The 17,028-nt window shown below is 46.5% G+C and overlaps 1 protein-coding gene across 1 annotated transcript in view; it reads right to left on the minus strand.

Annotated features, from left to right (window-relative positions):
• Nucleotides 1-13,312, minus strand: part of EFCAB6 (EF-hand calcium binding domain 6) — a 165,367-nt gene extending 152,055 nt beyond the window's left edge. The window contains exons 1-3 of the mRNA XM_031938646.1: nucleotides 13,060-13,312; nucleotides 7,006-7,217; nucleotides 1,494-1,582 (exon numbers count right to left, since the gene is read on the minus strand). Coding sequence (XP_031794506.1) covers nucleotides 1,494-1,582; nucleotides 7,006-7,217; nucleotides 13,060-13,312 — 554 coding nt within the window. The remainder of the gene's footprint in view (nucleotides 1-1,493; nucleotides 1,583-7,005; nucleotides 7,218-13,059) is intronic.
• Nucleotides 13,313-17,028: the final 3,716 nt, after the last annotated feature.

Raw genomic sequence — 17,028 nt, forward strand, 5'->3', positions numbered from 1 at the left:
CCCTATAAAAGATCTGCTTTTGACCTTTGCAGATCTTTGCTAAGTCCTCCTCAGGGCTAAGCCTACTACTAATGCCTTCCCTCTAATGGCATCTTTCTCCTTACTCTGGCTAAACTGGTTAGTCTACCTAGATACATTCCCAATTCTATTTCATATTTGCTACTCCTGTGCCTATTTTACCTCTTATTTTATCTATAACCTCCTCCCCTAAATAATCCTATCTTTTAGCAAAGAGAATGGTCATTGTGAATTTGTCACATGATCATTTAGAACTAGGAAATCCCCAAAGAGCACTGAATTTTAATTCAGAGGACCTGGGTTCAAATCCCATTTCTGTCATCTGTGTGATTTTAGGCAAATCACTTTCCCAATCTAAACCTCAGTTTCCTCATCTGTGAAATTGGTCTAAAGAACTTTGGGGGCCTCCTCCAAGTCCAATTTTCTCTGATGTTTGGTCTTCCTGACCTTGGATTACTTTCCCCTCAGTTTCCTTCACCAAAAAACAAAGAGATTGAACAAAACACCTTGTGAGTTCCTTCCTAGATTTAAACCACATCCCTCCAAGCCTTTTCAGAAGGAAACAAAGAGCAGATGGCTCATATACAAATTTAAGAATTTAAAATTTGCCTTTTGCTTCCTTCTTTTAAACCCTTCATTACCAATATGCTTTCTGTTTTCCTCAGCTCTCTGGCTCTAAAACAGGGATTCTTCCCTTGGGTTATGTGTCAGACCCCATGGGCAGTTGGTTTGGAGTAGCCTATAGATGCATCCCTTTATGTAAATCATAAAATAAAATATGGAGAATTGCAAAGTAGACCAAGTAGAGTCATCAGGATGTCATTTTCCCATCCAAGCTTATGGATCTTCTGACATCTAATCTTGGACTTTAGAATAAGAACTAGCCATAGAGTTACTTTTCAGAATATTTTACTGCATTAGTATAAATTGTAATACTAACAATGACAACTTTCAATCTTGTATAACTTGAAAAACTTAGCATCCTAGAGACTCAGGGAACTCAGAGGGAAGAGGACTTGCTCGGGGTCCCACAGTCAGTCTGAGTCAGAGACCAAGCTGTCTTCCATGTACTCTGCCATCTTGCCCCTCACCTGGTAAAGTAAGCATTTCGCAGATTCTCATGGACCTGGCCCTTCAGCAGAGACTATGTGAGGTGCCGTGGCCAAAAGCCATCATGAGTCAGTGACCGCTACCCTGGGATTGGGCCTGCCCATCCCCAGCTGGGCTGGTTCTCCAACAGAACCAATCCATCCACTAGATTGGCACTCACAGTCTTGCCAGCTGGGCAGCACCTGATGAGGCATCAGATCCAGAGGGAGAAGCTATGACCCTGAACCTCTCTGGTCCAACTCCTACAGCCCAGGGCCACAACAAGAGGCATCCAAGGAGACCATCTACACCTGTCTCTATTCTCAATATGTTCATAGAAACCATAGGGCCAACATTAGATTCCATTAAAGCAAGACATTCCTTACCTTTTGAGGGAATTCACATTTGTAATCAGTCTGCCAAACCTGGCCAGGAACTCCAGGTAGGGCACTTCCCCATTGCTGGTAAGAGGTATCTACAATGCAAGATAAACAACGGTAAAGTGACTGTGGCCAAAAGAGGGAAACCCAGAACTAGTCTTCACACTCCTGATTTGCATGGCAGACCACTGACTCAGAGGCTCACCATCCCTGTCAGCATTCAAGTGGACCAGACATCCCCAGCAATCCAAGTGTGCACATTCCCTTAGATGGCTAGTTTAGGTGTCCAGCAGCTCCTGAGAGACTGAGGACCCAGCAGAATCTAGAACGGCACCTCGGAGGGCCTAGGGGACTCTCTGTCCTCCAGTAAAAATATGGAGCGAGAAAAGAAAGATAGTGCCTTATCTATATTATAGTCACTGGTTTCTGAAAACAATAAACTGAGTATAAATATGTTTTGATTCCCATCCAAACATATCTATGAACTCCAATTTCCATTACTGCAGAAAGGAGGGTTTGCAAGTCCAAGCAATTAGCCCACACTCCAAATGGATGCAAATTTGGAAGAGATAGATCAATCCATTCAATTCATCTCTGCCAGCATCCTTTTCCCTAGCTCTGCTCCCGAGTCAATCTTTCAATGCTTGTTTTTTCTCTCCATTGGCTTTTTTAGCCTAACAAAAGCAGGACAGGGATGGATTCATTGATTCTACCAACCACAGTACCTGGGAACCTTCCTAGAATCACAGGCTCCCAGCTGGGAGAAAACTCAAAGCCACCTGGCCCCATCCACGCCAGAAGCCTGGAGGAGAATTCTGGGAAGATGATGGAGCAGGTCAGTCAATTTCAAGCTCTCTAGAGCTCTCCCCCATAAACAGAACAAACTTGTGCCTCAGGGCAAACATAGGCTGGTGAAAAATCAAAAAACTTGGGGCAGAACAGGGTCCTCCTATACAACCCAAGAATATCTGAAGGCAGACCCTGGGCCAGGGATTGACCAGTGTGAAGTGCAGCTTCCAGGCTGGCTCCAGAGAAACATTGAGTGGGGACCCTGGGGCTAGCTGGGTTTGGCTGGAGCCTCAGCAGGAACCACAGGAACTTTTACTTCCTGAACAGATGAGGAGTCGGGGGTCTAAGTCTCTCTTAAGATTAAGAATACCAGGCCCAGCTGTGCTGCAGAAGCAGAGAAGGAACCAGCACACCAGGAATGCAGAAGCAGGGGAGCGGGGATACTGCTGGCTATGGGCACTTGCAGGAGTGGGGAGTTCTTGCTTTAGAGTTTCAGGTCACAGGGGAGAGCTGAAGTGAAACTTCATCCCCTCACCCCACATTAGAGTTGCTTACACTAATATTTCTCATTTAAAAAAATGAATTGTCAAAGAAGAAAGAATCCAACCCTTGAAACATACTATGGGAACAGAGAAGATGAAGGTTCATCTTCAGAGGAGGACACTGAAGTAAAAGAAAGTTTCTTTTATCCCAAAGAGTAACATTAAATGGCTCCCTACCCAGAGAGAATTCATAGAAGAGCTTTAAAAAGTATTTTAAAATCAAATGAGAGATATTGAAGAAAAACTAAAATAAATAAATAAAAACCATCCAAGAAAAACAAAAAGACTATGGGAAAAAAGTTATCCAACTAGAAAAGAGTGTTAAAGACTAAAATAACTCTTTGATAATTAGAATTTGGCAAGGGAAAGCTAGTGAAGCTATAAGAGACCAAGAAATAACAAAACAGAATACAAAGAATGAAAAGATAGAACAGAATGTGAAACATCTTATAAGAAAAACAACAGATTTGGAGAACAGATCAAGAAAAGAAAATATAAATAAGAGCAGTTAAACTACTTAAAAGCTGTGACCAAAAAAAAAGAACCTTGACATAATAATGCAAGAAATAATTCAAGAAAATTGTTCTGGAGTAATAGAACACGAGGGGAAAGTAGAAATAGAAAAAAATCCACCAAACACCACCTCAAAGAGATCCTCTGTGGAAAACATATAGGAATATTATTGCTAAATTTCAAAAAGCCCATTTCAAAGAGAAAATTCTGTGAGAAACAAGGAAAAAATAACTCCAATACACTGAACCTACAATTAGAATTGCACAGGACTTAGCAGCAGCTACAATAAAAGACCACAGGTCCTAGAATCATATATGCTGGCAATCAAAAGAACTAGGTTCATGATGAAAAATATCATATCCTGCAAAACTATCTGTAATATTGAATGAAAAAAAGGACATTCAACAAGCTTGCAGATTTTCAGGATTTTCTTTCAACCAAACCCAAATTCAATAGAAATTTAACATATAAGAACCAATATCCAAGATTAATTTCAAGGAACGTAACATGGATAACTTATTTGTGGGTTTTTACATGGAAATGTATATCATATGTTTAAGACTAATATCAGCAATTGGATAGTTCAAAAGAATGATTTATACAAATGAAGTGCAGAAGAAGAACAGACACAAAAGCATTAAAGGGAGGTGGAGGATTCATGGTTCTGAAAACCTACATATATATATATATATATATATATATATATATATATATATATATATCACAAAGGGTACAGCACCCTCTAAAATCTATAAAGAAATAAGGGACAGGGGAAAACAAAGGATATGGGAAGAAAACATGGGAGGGATCTATGAATGGAGGGAAGTTAAGTAATAACAAAGCAAGTTAAGGAGCAGAATTAAAACAAGGAGTCAGCAGGGACAGAAAGGAGATATCAGAAACATGAATCCCTACTACTCCATTCCCCTCAGGGACCACTGGGGTCCTGCCCTAAGAGTCCCCTATCCTAGCCAGCCCACAATCTTCCCCCAACTTCACATTGTTGGGCATTGCCTTCATTCTCTGCCTTCCACCCAATGCTCCAGAGTTCCTGACAGATCCCATCTAATCCATTTTCAAGATGATAGTCCTTCAGATGTTGAAGCCCCCTAGTCTTCTCTTCTCTGTCCTAAATAGTCCCAGTTCTTTCAGCCATTCCTTCTAGATATTGCTGCTTCCCTCCAGATTCAGTAGCCCCTTGGACTCTAGACAATAAGCCAGAATATGTGCCATCTCTGCTCATCGCCTGTGGCCGTCAGGCTTGTGGACGACTACGATGGGCGAGAGAATGACAAAGCCCGTCTCCCCGGCTGAACAGGTCCCACAGGAGACCCAGAATTTGTAGCCTTGGGCCAATCCTCTCACAGACAGCCCTGAGCTCCACAGGGGCCTTCCCAGGACTTGCTTTGGCTATGGGGGGAAGGATAGGGGCCCTCCACTAGCCCAGTCCCACTGGGAAACTGGCAAACCCTCAACAGGTCACTCTGTGGCAGCAACTTCCTTTATTTAAAGTAGGGAAAAGGGCAGTTATTCCAGAGAAGGAAACCACTGGACCCTCCTCCTCCAGGTGAGAGGATGTACACAATGGACCTGGGAAGGCCTGGAGAAGGGGCCCAAATGCTCAGGGAGCTGCCTCACTCCCCAGCAGGCCCCGGCTAGAAGGGACTGAAATGATGAGCAGTTACTAGAGTGGGAGGGGTCTAACTCAGCACCAGCGGACAGACCGCCAGTGCCAGAGGAGGTCCTGCAGTGTCCCTGGGGAATCGGCTCCTTTTTTGAGATGATGGGGTGGGGGGGCTTTCAGAGACAGGAGCTGTGAGGGTGGAAGGAGCTCAGGAAAAGCTGGGGAAATCAGGACAGGAAACGTCAAGGCCCTGGGTCAAGAGTGGAAATGAAGCCTGCCAGAAATTCGTCCTTGCATGTTTGTTTTCATAGCAAGTGACTCAGCCATTCAAGAGTGGCCGCCGAATCCTGCCGGCAGGGTCTGTCCCCTGCGTGAGAGCCTGGCTGAGGGGGGCTGCTTCTATGGGCAGCGGGCCCGGCTTTCCAAACAACCTCTGCAGACCGTGATAGACTGCTCAGAGGGGACAGCTGGGTGGCTGGGGAGCCAGAAATGGGGGGAAGGGAAGGAGAGCATCTGGAGCAGACGGGGCTCCCCAGTCAGAAGATGAGGAGCCCCAGGGAGGACTAAAACACCCAGAGATTAGTCTGGTTCTGGTGACCCAGGAGAGAAGGAGGAGGAAGGACAGAGACACCCACAGAGACTTTGGATCAGGAAAAACTTCCTCTCACTGAGAGTTGTCTCTGAAAGAGAAGTGGGTGTCTCAGGCAGAAAGTAATGAGCTCCCCATCCCCAGAGAGTGCACACAGCAGCTAGGTAACCCCCTGTCCAAGAGGATGTAGGCAGATTGCTGGTCAAGTGGAGGTGGAGCAAGATCGCATCAGAGGCACCAGGGAAGTCTCAGAGAAGTGGAACAGCCTCAGGAGAATCCAGAATCCCAGGGTCCAAAGTCCAGCTAACACACCGGCTACGGTATCTTCTACAACCACGGGAGTCTGTGTGTGTGTGTGTGTGTGTGTGTGTGTGTGTGTGTGTGTGTGTTATGTGTGCATTTGCATGCTTTTTGTGTGTTGTGTATGTTGTGTACATGTGTGTACAGTGTGCACATGTGTGTGTGTGTTTTCAGACCAAACTAACCACCCAGTGTACATTGTTGCCACCGCTTGCTCAGTGACATCCTACCCTCTGTGATCCCTTTGGGGTTTTGCCCTTTGGGTTTTCTTGGCAGCTACAGGAGTAATCGGCCATTTGCTTCTCCAACTTGTTATACATGTGAGAAAACGGAGGCAAAAGTCGGCCAGGGGCTCTTTCAGGGTCACGGTGCTGAGAGGTGTCCGAGGCCGGATCTGAACTGGGGGATTCCTCTCCCAGAGCCAGTGCCCCCTCCCTGGGCCTCCCGGCTGTCCCTCGCTCTCACTGTATCACCCAGATGTATTTTCTGTATATTTGACTAGAGCGTAAGGGCTGTGAGGGCAGTTTCCACAAAGGCACCGCTATGGAAGCTGTTGTGTGACATGACAGCGGGCTTCTTCCCAGAGCTTCCTCACAGGAAGTCAGAGCTCAAAGGGGAGCGAGATATTAAAGCAATGGAAAACCTATAGAACAGAGAACGTCTGAGGGAGGGGAACCTTGGAACAGGAAAGGTCAAGGTTGGGAGGGGCCTTAGAACAGGGGATGTCAGGGCCGGGAGGGAGCTTAGAACAGGGGATGGCAAGGCTGTGAGGGAGCTTAGAATGGGGAATGTTAGACCTGGGAGGGAGCTTAGAACAGGGGATGGCAGGGCTGGGAGGGAGCTTAGAACAGGGGATGTCAGAGCTGGGAGGGAGCTTAGAACAGGGGGTGTCAGGAATGGGAGGGAGCTTAGAACAGGGGATGTCAGGAATGGGAGGGAGCCTAGAACAGAGGATGCCAGGGCCGGGTGGAGCTTGGGCCAACCCTTTAATCTTACAGGTGAGGCAATGAAAGCCCTATGTGGAGCTCCCTACCAATCCCGGTCCCTTGCTCCCTCATTTCCCTGACAACACTCTGAAAGACCACGTAGCATGCACAGGACAAGAAGGAAAAGGGGGGCTAGGACCCTAGCAGGGGGTGGCCCCCACCTCCCCATCCTTACCTGCGATAACACTTCATTAAACTGCTTTCTAGTGAGAGGCAGAAGGTAAACTTCGATTATCCTTCTCAGCTGACTCTTGGTCACCCTCAGAGTTTGCTCAGAATCAATGATGCTGAACGCCTTCTTCAGTTCATCTTCTTTTTTGAGAATTTTTTGAAAGAAGATTCGGTCGAGATCAGCAAAGGACAAGACAGGATTCACAACACTTATAGCTGGAAAACAGAAGCAGCCGCTTAATAAACGTATTTACGACAGAAAACTGAGACGCGCTCAGAGCGGACCGGCCGGCTCAGCTTCCCCAGCGCCTCTCTGTAGCGGCCGAGTCCCAGCAATGGAGGTGCCGTGGGTCACGGTCAAGGCCCCAGACAGTGCTGGGGAGCGGGGGGGCCGAGGACCGTAGCAGCTGGTCTTTGGGCAAGTCCCCTGGGGACCACCAGGCACAAAACCCAAGGTGTCCATCTGCTTTGGAGAAAGGGAAATCTGCACAACCAGAAACGACTTGGGGGTTCCTCGGAGTCCCAGAAAACACAAGGATGCTGCCGACATTTACTTGGCTATCTTCTCTCCTCAGAATCCTCTCCACCCATTCTCCAGAGTTCCCCTTCTGGGCCCACTCTCCTTGGCGGGAGATCATGGAGCAATGAAGGGCTAAGAGGGGGAGGTCACCCCTCCCACGTGGGGAGTGAAAAGGCTCGGCCATAACGGTTCTAGGATTCTGAGCGGGAGTCCCTGAGGCCCTGCTAGTGCCCCCCTGCCCACTTCCAGGGCACGGAGGAGGAGACCGAGGTCCCCACAGCTCAACAGGCTCATCCAGAACTCGGGCTCATTAAAGTCAGTGACCTCCCTGAGTGAAACTGGGGTTCCATCTGCTCCCCCCTCCTGTCTGGCTCCTGACGGAACGTCTCCCAACATGGCACCTGCCAGCCTCTGCTGGCTGCCCTGCGACCAACCAGCCCACAAGCACTTAGTGAGTGCCTACTGTGTGCACGGAACGATGCTAGGGGCCGGAGATACACTCCCACGCTCAAGAAACTTACATTCTACTAGGGGAAACAACAGCTACATACACAGTCAAACAACAAACAGACATTTATTGGGCAACTCCTGTGTGCATGCCGGGACACTGGGGAAAGCTCGGATGGCTGGTGATTGGCTGTGATTCGCTCTAGTCCCTGGTTCTGCAGATCGTTTCCTATCATTGTCACCCTCTTGCCTAGTCCAGCCTTGAAGCCGCCCAGAAAAGCTGGTCCCTCCCCCACGTGACCTGCCCTGGTCTCCCCCAGGCTACCACAGGGCAGTCCCTGTCCCCGTCCTCCCTTTGCCACAGTCCCTCCTCCAACATGGCACCTGGTGCCAGCTAAGGTCTCCCTGGCCGGGGACCAGCCACAGCAAGTCGGCTCGGAAGAGCCGGCCGGGGATGAATCTGGGACCCCTCCGGCCACACAGGTTACATGTCTGTGGGCACGTGCACACGTTCCATTTCAGGTTTCACCTGGGAAAGAGGGGAGCGTGAGATTTAAATGCACCGGGACATTATTCGGGTAAATACGGCTCGTACCCACCGATGGCACAAATTAGTAACAAATGACTTAATTTTCTTTTACCATGGAATTTCATTTATTTTATTACCTACCAGGGAGAAAGAGAAGGCGGGGAAAGAATGTTTGTGGGCTGGTAAATCTTCGGCTTTTACACACAAGGCTGTAAATGGTTTTGTGATTACAGTTTATTTATTAGCTCTGTCCATCACTTATTAAGCTCTGGGCAGACATAAAATGGGTTTTTAGGAAAGCTCCGTCTCCCCTAGAACACACATGGGAGGGCAAGGGAGAGAAGGATGGTGGGATTATTTGGGCCCCTCGCCTCACCCCTACTTCCCGAGTCACTGAACCCCTCTGGGTACAGACGCGATGCCACCCGGGACCTTAGATGGATTCAGACACGGCCACACAAGAGACTGAACGGATCCCTCTCGAGGGGGTGCAGTCTCCTCCCTGGCAGTCGGAAGACCTGGGTTCAAGGAATCCTCCTGCCTTTTTTAGATGGCAAGTCAGTTCCCCCTCTCTGGAAGCCTTGGTCCTTTTTCCATAAAATGGGGATAATAACAACCATACCCCCAAACCCCACCCCTCACTGCATTGGAAGGAGGGAGAACTCGGCAAGCCTCCCGGTGCTCCATAAAGTTGACCTGTCCTCATTCCCCCAGTCTCAGAAGTGGAAGGGAGCTGGGTGCTGTCTTGTCTGGCTTCAGTCATCCATACCAAGTGACTTGGTGGCCCCCAGCAAAGGCCTTCGGGGAAGGGAGGTCATTCCCTGCAGACACAGCCCGTCCCCTGCTGGACGCTGGCTCTGCAAGAAAGCTCCTCCTGGTGTGGAGCTTCAGACTCCTCAGTCCATCAGGGACACTAGGGTCCTCCCAGGCCTGGATGCCCTCTCTGGACCCGCCCCTGCCCTGCCCCAAAGTCGGGTCACTAAATCCAGCCTGGTTGGGGCAGAGAACCCTGCAGGTCCCTGCTAAGAGAGCCCACTTTGGGTTTATTTGATCATCCCATAGCTTTCTTTGGTCCTCTTTGCCAGGGGAGGGAAGAAAAGAGGCAGACACCCCCATGGCCTTCTCCTCCCCAACTCCTGGGCCTGCTACGGCCAGGGCTGCTTGGAGAGGCTTCCCAAAGCCTGGCCATCCCTGGGCCATTCCAGTGTCTGCTCTCAAGGCTAAGTGCCCCTGGCAGGGCCCCCAGAACAATCAGCTACCGGTGTCCATGGAGAAGCTGCAGGTGCGAGGGGGGGGGGCAGGTGAGCATGAGCATGGCCTCCCCCTGACTCTGGCCCCCTCTGGGGAGCTGCCAGGCTCACCAGAGCCCTCCTCCCCCTCGGCCATCTGGGCCTTCCTGCGACACTGCTCCTGGCCAAAGGGCACGATCAGAAATGGGCACCAGACTTGGGCCAGCGGGCAGGAAAATGTCCTAATGACTGCAGCTGTTACACGTGGAATGGGGCTGCTCTAGGAGATGCCCCAAAGGGGGGGTGTCTCCAGGGGACCTTCTGGGTAGGAGATCCCTGCTTCAGCCACGGGTGGGCCAAGCTGAGCTATCTCTGAGCTTCCCCATCTCCCGGCTGTCTGATGACCCTGGGCAAGACACAAACCTCCCCCAGCCTCAGTTTCCTCCTCTGCAAGATGGGTGTAATAAGAGCACCTGCTGTTGGGAGGATCCAGTGAGATAAGCAGAGGAAGGCACACTGCCTGTAGCTAGCTGTGTCATTAGAATGTCAGTAGTTGCCTCAGAACCGAGCTTCGTGGTCCAGGAGCCCCCCTCGCAGGCCCATCATGTTCCATGTTCTCTGTGCCAGGAAAGCCGGCCTTCACTCCGGCCTCCAACCCCAGAGCAGCATTTAGGAGGGGCTAGGCTACAAATGATGCAGAAGCAATGGGATCCATTCTGATGGAGGAGACAGTGAGTCAAGAACCAGGGAAGCAGAGGCTATGTGAAGAGGCTCAAGCCTGGAAGGGAGGCCTGGAGGCTCGAGCCTGGGAGGGAAGCCTGGAGGCTCGAGCCCGGGAGGGAGGCCTGGAGACCCAGCAGAGGCTCAAAGGAAGCAGGGATGCTCAGAGAAGCAGGGAGGCAGCTAAAGGACCAGGCTCACCGAGCTGTGGTTGGCCAGGCCGGGAGGCTGTCAGGGCCAAATGCGGAACTTGGTTTTTGATCCTGGAGCGATGGGGACCAGGCAAGTGGCCTGAGCAGGAGGGTGACCTGGGCCTGCGCTTTGGGAGCATCCCCTAACATCCGAGCAGCAGGAGTCCTGGAGCAGGGAGGGGATGGTGGGGGGAGACCAGTCAGAGGGCCACTGCCCCAGTCCAGGGAAAGGATGATGAGGATGGGCCAGAGAGGTCCCAGGCATGGAGCGGAGACAAGGACTCGCTGGAGGGACGCTGGGGGGTCAGAGGGGAGCGGAAGGTTAAGAGTGGGAGCAGGGCCTTGGAGGTACCCCCAGCCATCAGGGAAGCTGAGGAGAGTGTCAGAGGTGGTTCCAGACAGCCCGAGGAGGAGCAGAGGTAGGGGAGAGGCTTGGGCTGGAGCACCTGACAGGAGCATCTGTGGAGAGGGGGCTGATGAGGTCCCTGCCCAGAACATCCTCCCTGGAGCACCCCAGTGGGAGGTTACAAGTCCCAGCCAACAAGACCAGTCATCGTGATACTGAGCTGGTGCTTTCTGTAGCAGCTCCCCGGGGACGTCCTTAGGTGCACCCGCGGGACCCAGCTCTCTTGGGCGCATGTGGATGAAGGAAAGGGGGCAAGTCTGGGGTTAGGAGAGGCTGGAACTCAAAGCTTACTTCAGGCCCCAGCCACAGGACCGCTAAACAACCTCTTCAATGAGGATGATGGTGGTAATGTGGTCCCATGTATTGTGAATATTGTTGTACAGAGTGTATTTCACATTGTTGCATGTTGTACATATGGGCCGTTATGCATATAATAATGTGTATTATTACACATATATACACATTGTGTCCTGTAAATATTGTCGTCTAAGATGTGCTGTCACATAATATGAATTTATTATTGCATAGACACATGTACAACGACGTGTATGTACATAATGAAATGTTTATTGTGCATTATGCGTGTATGTTGTATATGTTATATTTTATGTAATTTTTTATACGATAATATGATATTTTGTTTGTATGGTACTGTTGCCTATATATGTATTACTGTACATTGTACATTTTCCTATATATTGTGTACATCAGTTTTATTCTATATTGTATTTAACTTGCATGTTCCCCTTTCCCATTTAAGATTGAAACAGGTGCCTACATACATGTGAACCTACGGGAGAAGAGGTGTCTCGGCTCAATGGGCCCAGGACCAAGCCTTCTGCTCCCATCCTGGGCCATGGGCCGGGGCCGGGCGCCATATTAGAATAGAGATGTTGGCAAGCTGGCCCCCATCCAGGCGATGTTGGCTGGTGCCAGGAGCATGGAAACTAACTGAGCTACCGTTAGCTTAAAATCACAGGAGGGTGTGGTGACAGTGGAGACTCATTTGTAAACTGGGGACAAATGGTTCATCTCAGGAGTGTCGCATCTTAGTGTCATCCGGTCCCGCCACGCAGGTGAGTAACACATGAACCTTCGTGTCCCCTCCGGCCTGGGACCATCAGGGAGGAGTCTGGGAGTGGGAGGGGGAGAGAAAGATTCTCAGCCAGGAAGGAAGGGGAGGTCACCAGAAGCCTTGCATTGAGGGATTGGAAAAATTTCGTTCCCAGGCCTCCAATCTTTTTTCTTTCCCCAAGTTCCCAAAAGCTGAAAATTGCTTTTGAATGATTTGGCCCTGTTTCAACCTCTAGGGGGACCGGCCTGAAGCCACCATCAATTAATTTATCTTTCTTTGAAAGTTAAACCATTTTTTAAAAAGGTACCAGGACATACTTTGTAAAAGAAAAAAATCCAATTAGCCTGCTAGCACTTCTTGGGAGGGAGACAAAGCAAAGTCTCTGGTAGTTGAGAAGAAAGTAGAAAAGGAGGCTAGTTGGGCATCAGGCACTGGGTGAATCTGCCAGCATCCATTAATCACGTTAGTTCTGGTCTCCCTCTTTTCAGCGGAAAACCATGTATTGATCTAAGGACACTTCTGCTCCTCTTTCACCTCCTTTTCCTCCTCCTCCTTCTCCTCCCTCATTGTAGACCAGCATGACACATAGAGGGAAAAGTTGTCCCAGAAAATACTGCTGATGGTCTCAGAGAGGAAAAACATTCAGTTAGATTCAGTCACCTAAAATGAGGACAGGAGAGAACAAGGAATTTCCCCTCCTGGCATCGATGAAAGCAATACCACCATGACTCTATGTGTTCTATTCTGTACAAAGACTGGAATCCCAGAACGTCAGCATGGAAGACACCTCCAACAAAAGTCTCCCCAAATGTGCCATTTTCCAGATGAGGAAACCAAGTCCCAAAGGGAACATGACTTTCCAGGAACACCAAGCAAGCAAGTGACCGATGTGAAACCCAAACCTCACTGACCCTGCTTTTCTAACAGCCCTGGGTACTTACATGAAGATGACTTGACAAGATTTCTGCCAGTGTTAGGGGTAGTGATTCCAAGGGGTGAAGAATGAGGCCTTACATCTGCCTTGATCCCAGTAGTCGAGGAATTCAAATTCCCCAAATCCACGGAATTCACGACTGTTCGTATCACCTCCCTGGGACAGAAAGGAAAATAGCATCCTATGACTGGGGAGTCCCTGGGCCACAGTCTGGCTTCTGCTGCATGGAAACAGGAAGATCCAGGGCATGGCCCACTCATGACCTGCCTGTATGGTTTGTGGGGGCCTTTACACACTGAGATTTGGGGGAGCCTCAACAGGCCCATTCACAGACTAAGAGTGCAATGATTGCATCTGTCCCAGCTTCATACCACCTTGGAAACACCAAAAACTTGCAGACCCCCAGAATTAGTTCTCAAAAGAGCAGCACAACAAATCCTGAAATTTTTTGCCTCCACACCTCCAAGTGGGCAGAGCCCAATTTTAATATAAAGTTCAAAGTCCAGAAATAGGCTGAAAAAGGTTCCAAGGGCAGAGCCAAGATGGCAGAGTAAAGCCAAGAAGCTGCTCGAGCTTTTCTAGTTTCCCTCTAAAACCACATGAAACCAAGTCTATGAACAGAGTCTAACAGAATGAAACCTCTCTCCAGCTAAAGATAGATAGAAGGACTTCAAGAAAGGGCAGTCTCACTGGGTGAAAGGGGTGTTTCACCCCAATTCAGACGGTATCCAGCAAAACCACTGAGAGGGTCTTAATCACAGCAAACTAGCAACTAAGACCATCCTGGCTCAATAACAGAGCACACTGGGGTCTATGGGGCAGGGGCAACCTCCAATCCTAACATAGAAGGCAAATTGCCAGTGTGGGAAATCAGGCTTTTACCTGGAGAGAGAGAGAAAGAGAGAGAGAGAGACACACACAGACAGACAGACAGACTTACCGACCAGGTAGTACTTCCCTCTACTGTGAGAAAAACACCAAACACAAGGGACCTTGTGCTCAAAGGCAAGACTCAGAGCTGCACAAAAAGTGTGGGACAGTACCCCTGCACCCCAGTAGCAGAGTTTGATCTTAAAAGTCACAAAATAGAAATGAAAGAAAGAAAGAGAGGGGGGAAGGAAGGAAGGAAGGAAGGAAGGAAGGAAGGAAGGAAGGAAGGAAGGAAGGAAGGAAGGGAGGGAGGGAGGGAGGGAGGAAGAAAATGAGCAAGAAACAGAAAAGAACCTTAACTATAGAACTATGATGACAGGGAAAACCAAACTATCAACTCAGATGAAGACAAAATGCCCACAAGGGAAATCTCAAAGAGTGATATGAATTGGTCTCAAGCCCAAAGAGGCTTTTTGAAAGTGCTCATAAAATATTTTAAGAGAGAGAGATAGAATAAAGATGAGAAAAGAAATGAGAAGTATACAAGAGAGAGAATCAACATCTTAGAAAAGGAAATACAAAAATTGATTGAAAAAAACAATGCCTTCAGAAAACACAATAGGTCAAATGCCAAAAAAAAATCCACTGAAGAAAACAACATTTTGAAAAGTAGAATTAAAAAAAAAGAAAGGCTAAAAAAGGAGTAAATAACAACAATAAAAGAACAACCATTAAAAAACCACTATGAGAGAGAATTATGGAAAGATGATGAAATGAGGCAGAAAATTATCTGGCTCTCTGAAATCTCTCTCCAAAAAAATTAATTAAAATTTAAAAATTATTAAAATAATGCCTCAAAGTGAATTTTAGAGTGACAGACTCATAGAAAGTTAAGAGAAAAGCAGTCATCAGTCTTTAAGCAGGGATGGGAGGATGTTAGGGGTTAGTGGTCTGGATGAAAGCGAAATGTGCATGATCACCAACAAGAAGATCTGGAGGTAGCAGTGCTGGATCCAGAGGATTCAGGACCTGGACTATGTTGAGGTAAGGATCTAATAAGGGAAATATTAGGGTAGAGGAGCTCATCAGGGAGAAATTGGTTGGCTTCTGCTGGCAACAGACATGGGGCCACTTCTGGGACTTAGAGAAGTGAAAACACTTGCCATACAATGGTGTAAGGGCCTTGGTTGCAGCTCAGGTGAGTAGAAGAGTACATGAAGTCACTCATAAACTAATGTGTAACCTGGAAGAGCAGTGACCATACTTGGACTAGGATTGTAGCCCACTGGAAGAACCAAGAGGACAAAAGCTCTTGGACAGCTCAGAAAATGAAAATGTGAAAAACCTTCCCCCACTCCCCAGGAGCAAAACCCAATCCAAAAAAGCTAAGAAATAGGTTGTTTAAAAAAAGGAATAAATAACAGAAAAAGAATCCAACCATAGATGGTTACTATCTAATGATAAAGAAAATCAGGGTTCAAACTCAAAAAACAATATTGTCATAACAACTACTTGTAAAGATTCAAATTAAAATATAACATGATCAAAAGCCCAAAAAGAATTCTTGGAAGAGTTTATAAAGGATGTTAAAAAAAAATAAGAGGTTGGGAAAATTGGAGGAGGGAGGAATAAGAGTAATGCAAGAAAATTAGAAAATTATGAAAAGAAAGTCAATTGGTTGGAAAAAGATTCAAAAACTTACTGAAGTAAATAATTCCTTAAAAATTAGAATTGTTCCCCAATTCTATTTGGGGAAGCCAATGACTTCATAAAATATCAAGAAATAACAAAATCAAAAGAATGAAAAAATTGAAAACATAAAATATTTCTTTGGAAAAACAACTGCCAGATTGAGGAAAGATAATGCGAGAATTGTTGAACTACCTGAAAGTCATTATCAAAAAATGGTTATATTAATTGTATTAATTATATATTAAATTAATTATATTAAAATGATTATCAAAAACTATACATCAAGAAATTATTAAGGAAAAGTACTCAAGTTTAAGAACTAAAGGGCTAAATATTTGAATTGAAATTTAATTGAAAGAATCCATCAATCACATCTGGAAAGAAATCCCAACACAAAAACTCACAGGAACATTATAGCTAAATTTCAAAACTCCCAGGTAAAGGAGAAAAATATTGCAGGCTACTAGAAAGAAATGACCCAAATATTGTGGAACTATAATCAGGATAACACAATATTCAGCAGCTTCTACATTAAAATACTGAAAGGTGTGGAATTTGAGAATTAGAGTTGGGTTTGCAATCAAGAATAACAGTTTCTACATTAAAATATTAAAAGATGTGGAATATGAGAATTGGAGTTGGGTTTGCATTTAAGAATAACCCATGCTGAATATAATCCTGCAAAAGAAAAATAGATATTTAATGAATTAAAGAACTTTTAGATATTCTTGAGGAAAAGAACCAAATTTAAAAATAAAAGAATCAGGAGATACATGAGAATATAAACATGCAAGATTATAAAGAATTTAATTAAGATTAAACTATTTACTTTCTTAACTGGGAAAGTAATATTTGTAATTCTTAAGAATGTTACCATTATTAGGGTCAAGCAAAAGTGTATATACATAGAAAGATGGCTTGGGGTCAAGTTGATTATGATGCAATAATCTTAAATTTTAATATTTTATAAAAATACAAAAGTACAAAAAGGTAAAATGAAGCAAATTATCTCATATGAAAGAGGAGTAAATAGACAGACTATTACAATGAAGGGAGTGGATGATGTTTTTTTACAGAAACTTATTCTCATCAAAACTTGATTAAAGAAGGAATAACATATACATTTAGTTGGGTATAAAGGTTCTCCTTAGCTTACAAAGAAAAAAGAGGGCAAGAAAATAGGAAAAGGGAAGAACTCTTAGAAGGGTGTATAGGTCAAGAAATAAAGAGTATAAGGGGATAAAATAAGGGAAGCAATTCAAAAGGGTTTATGAATTGTTGAGGCAGTAGTAAGAAGCAAATTAGACTTTCTGATGAGGGAAAGAAGAAAGAGATAGAGAAAGAGAAAGAGGAGGAGAAAGAAAAAGATGAACAAGAAGAGGAGGAGGAGGAAAAAGAGGAAGAGGGAAGAAAA

This window comes from Sarcophilus harrisii, chromosome 5 (assembly GCF_902635505.1).
Source record: "Sarcophilus harrisii chromosome 5, mSarHar1.11, whole genome shotgun sequence".
NCBI classification, from domain to species: Eukaryota; Metazoa; Chordata; class Mammalia; order Dasyuromorphia; family Dasyuridae; genus Sarcophilus; species Sarcophilus harrisii.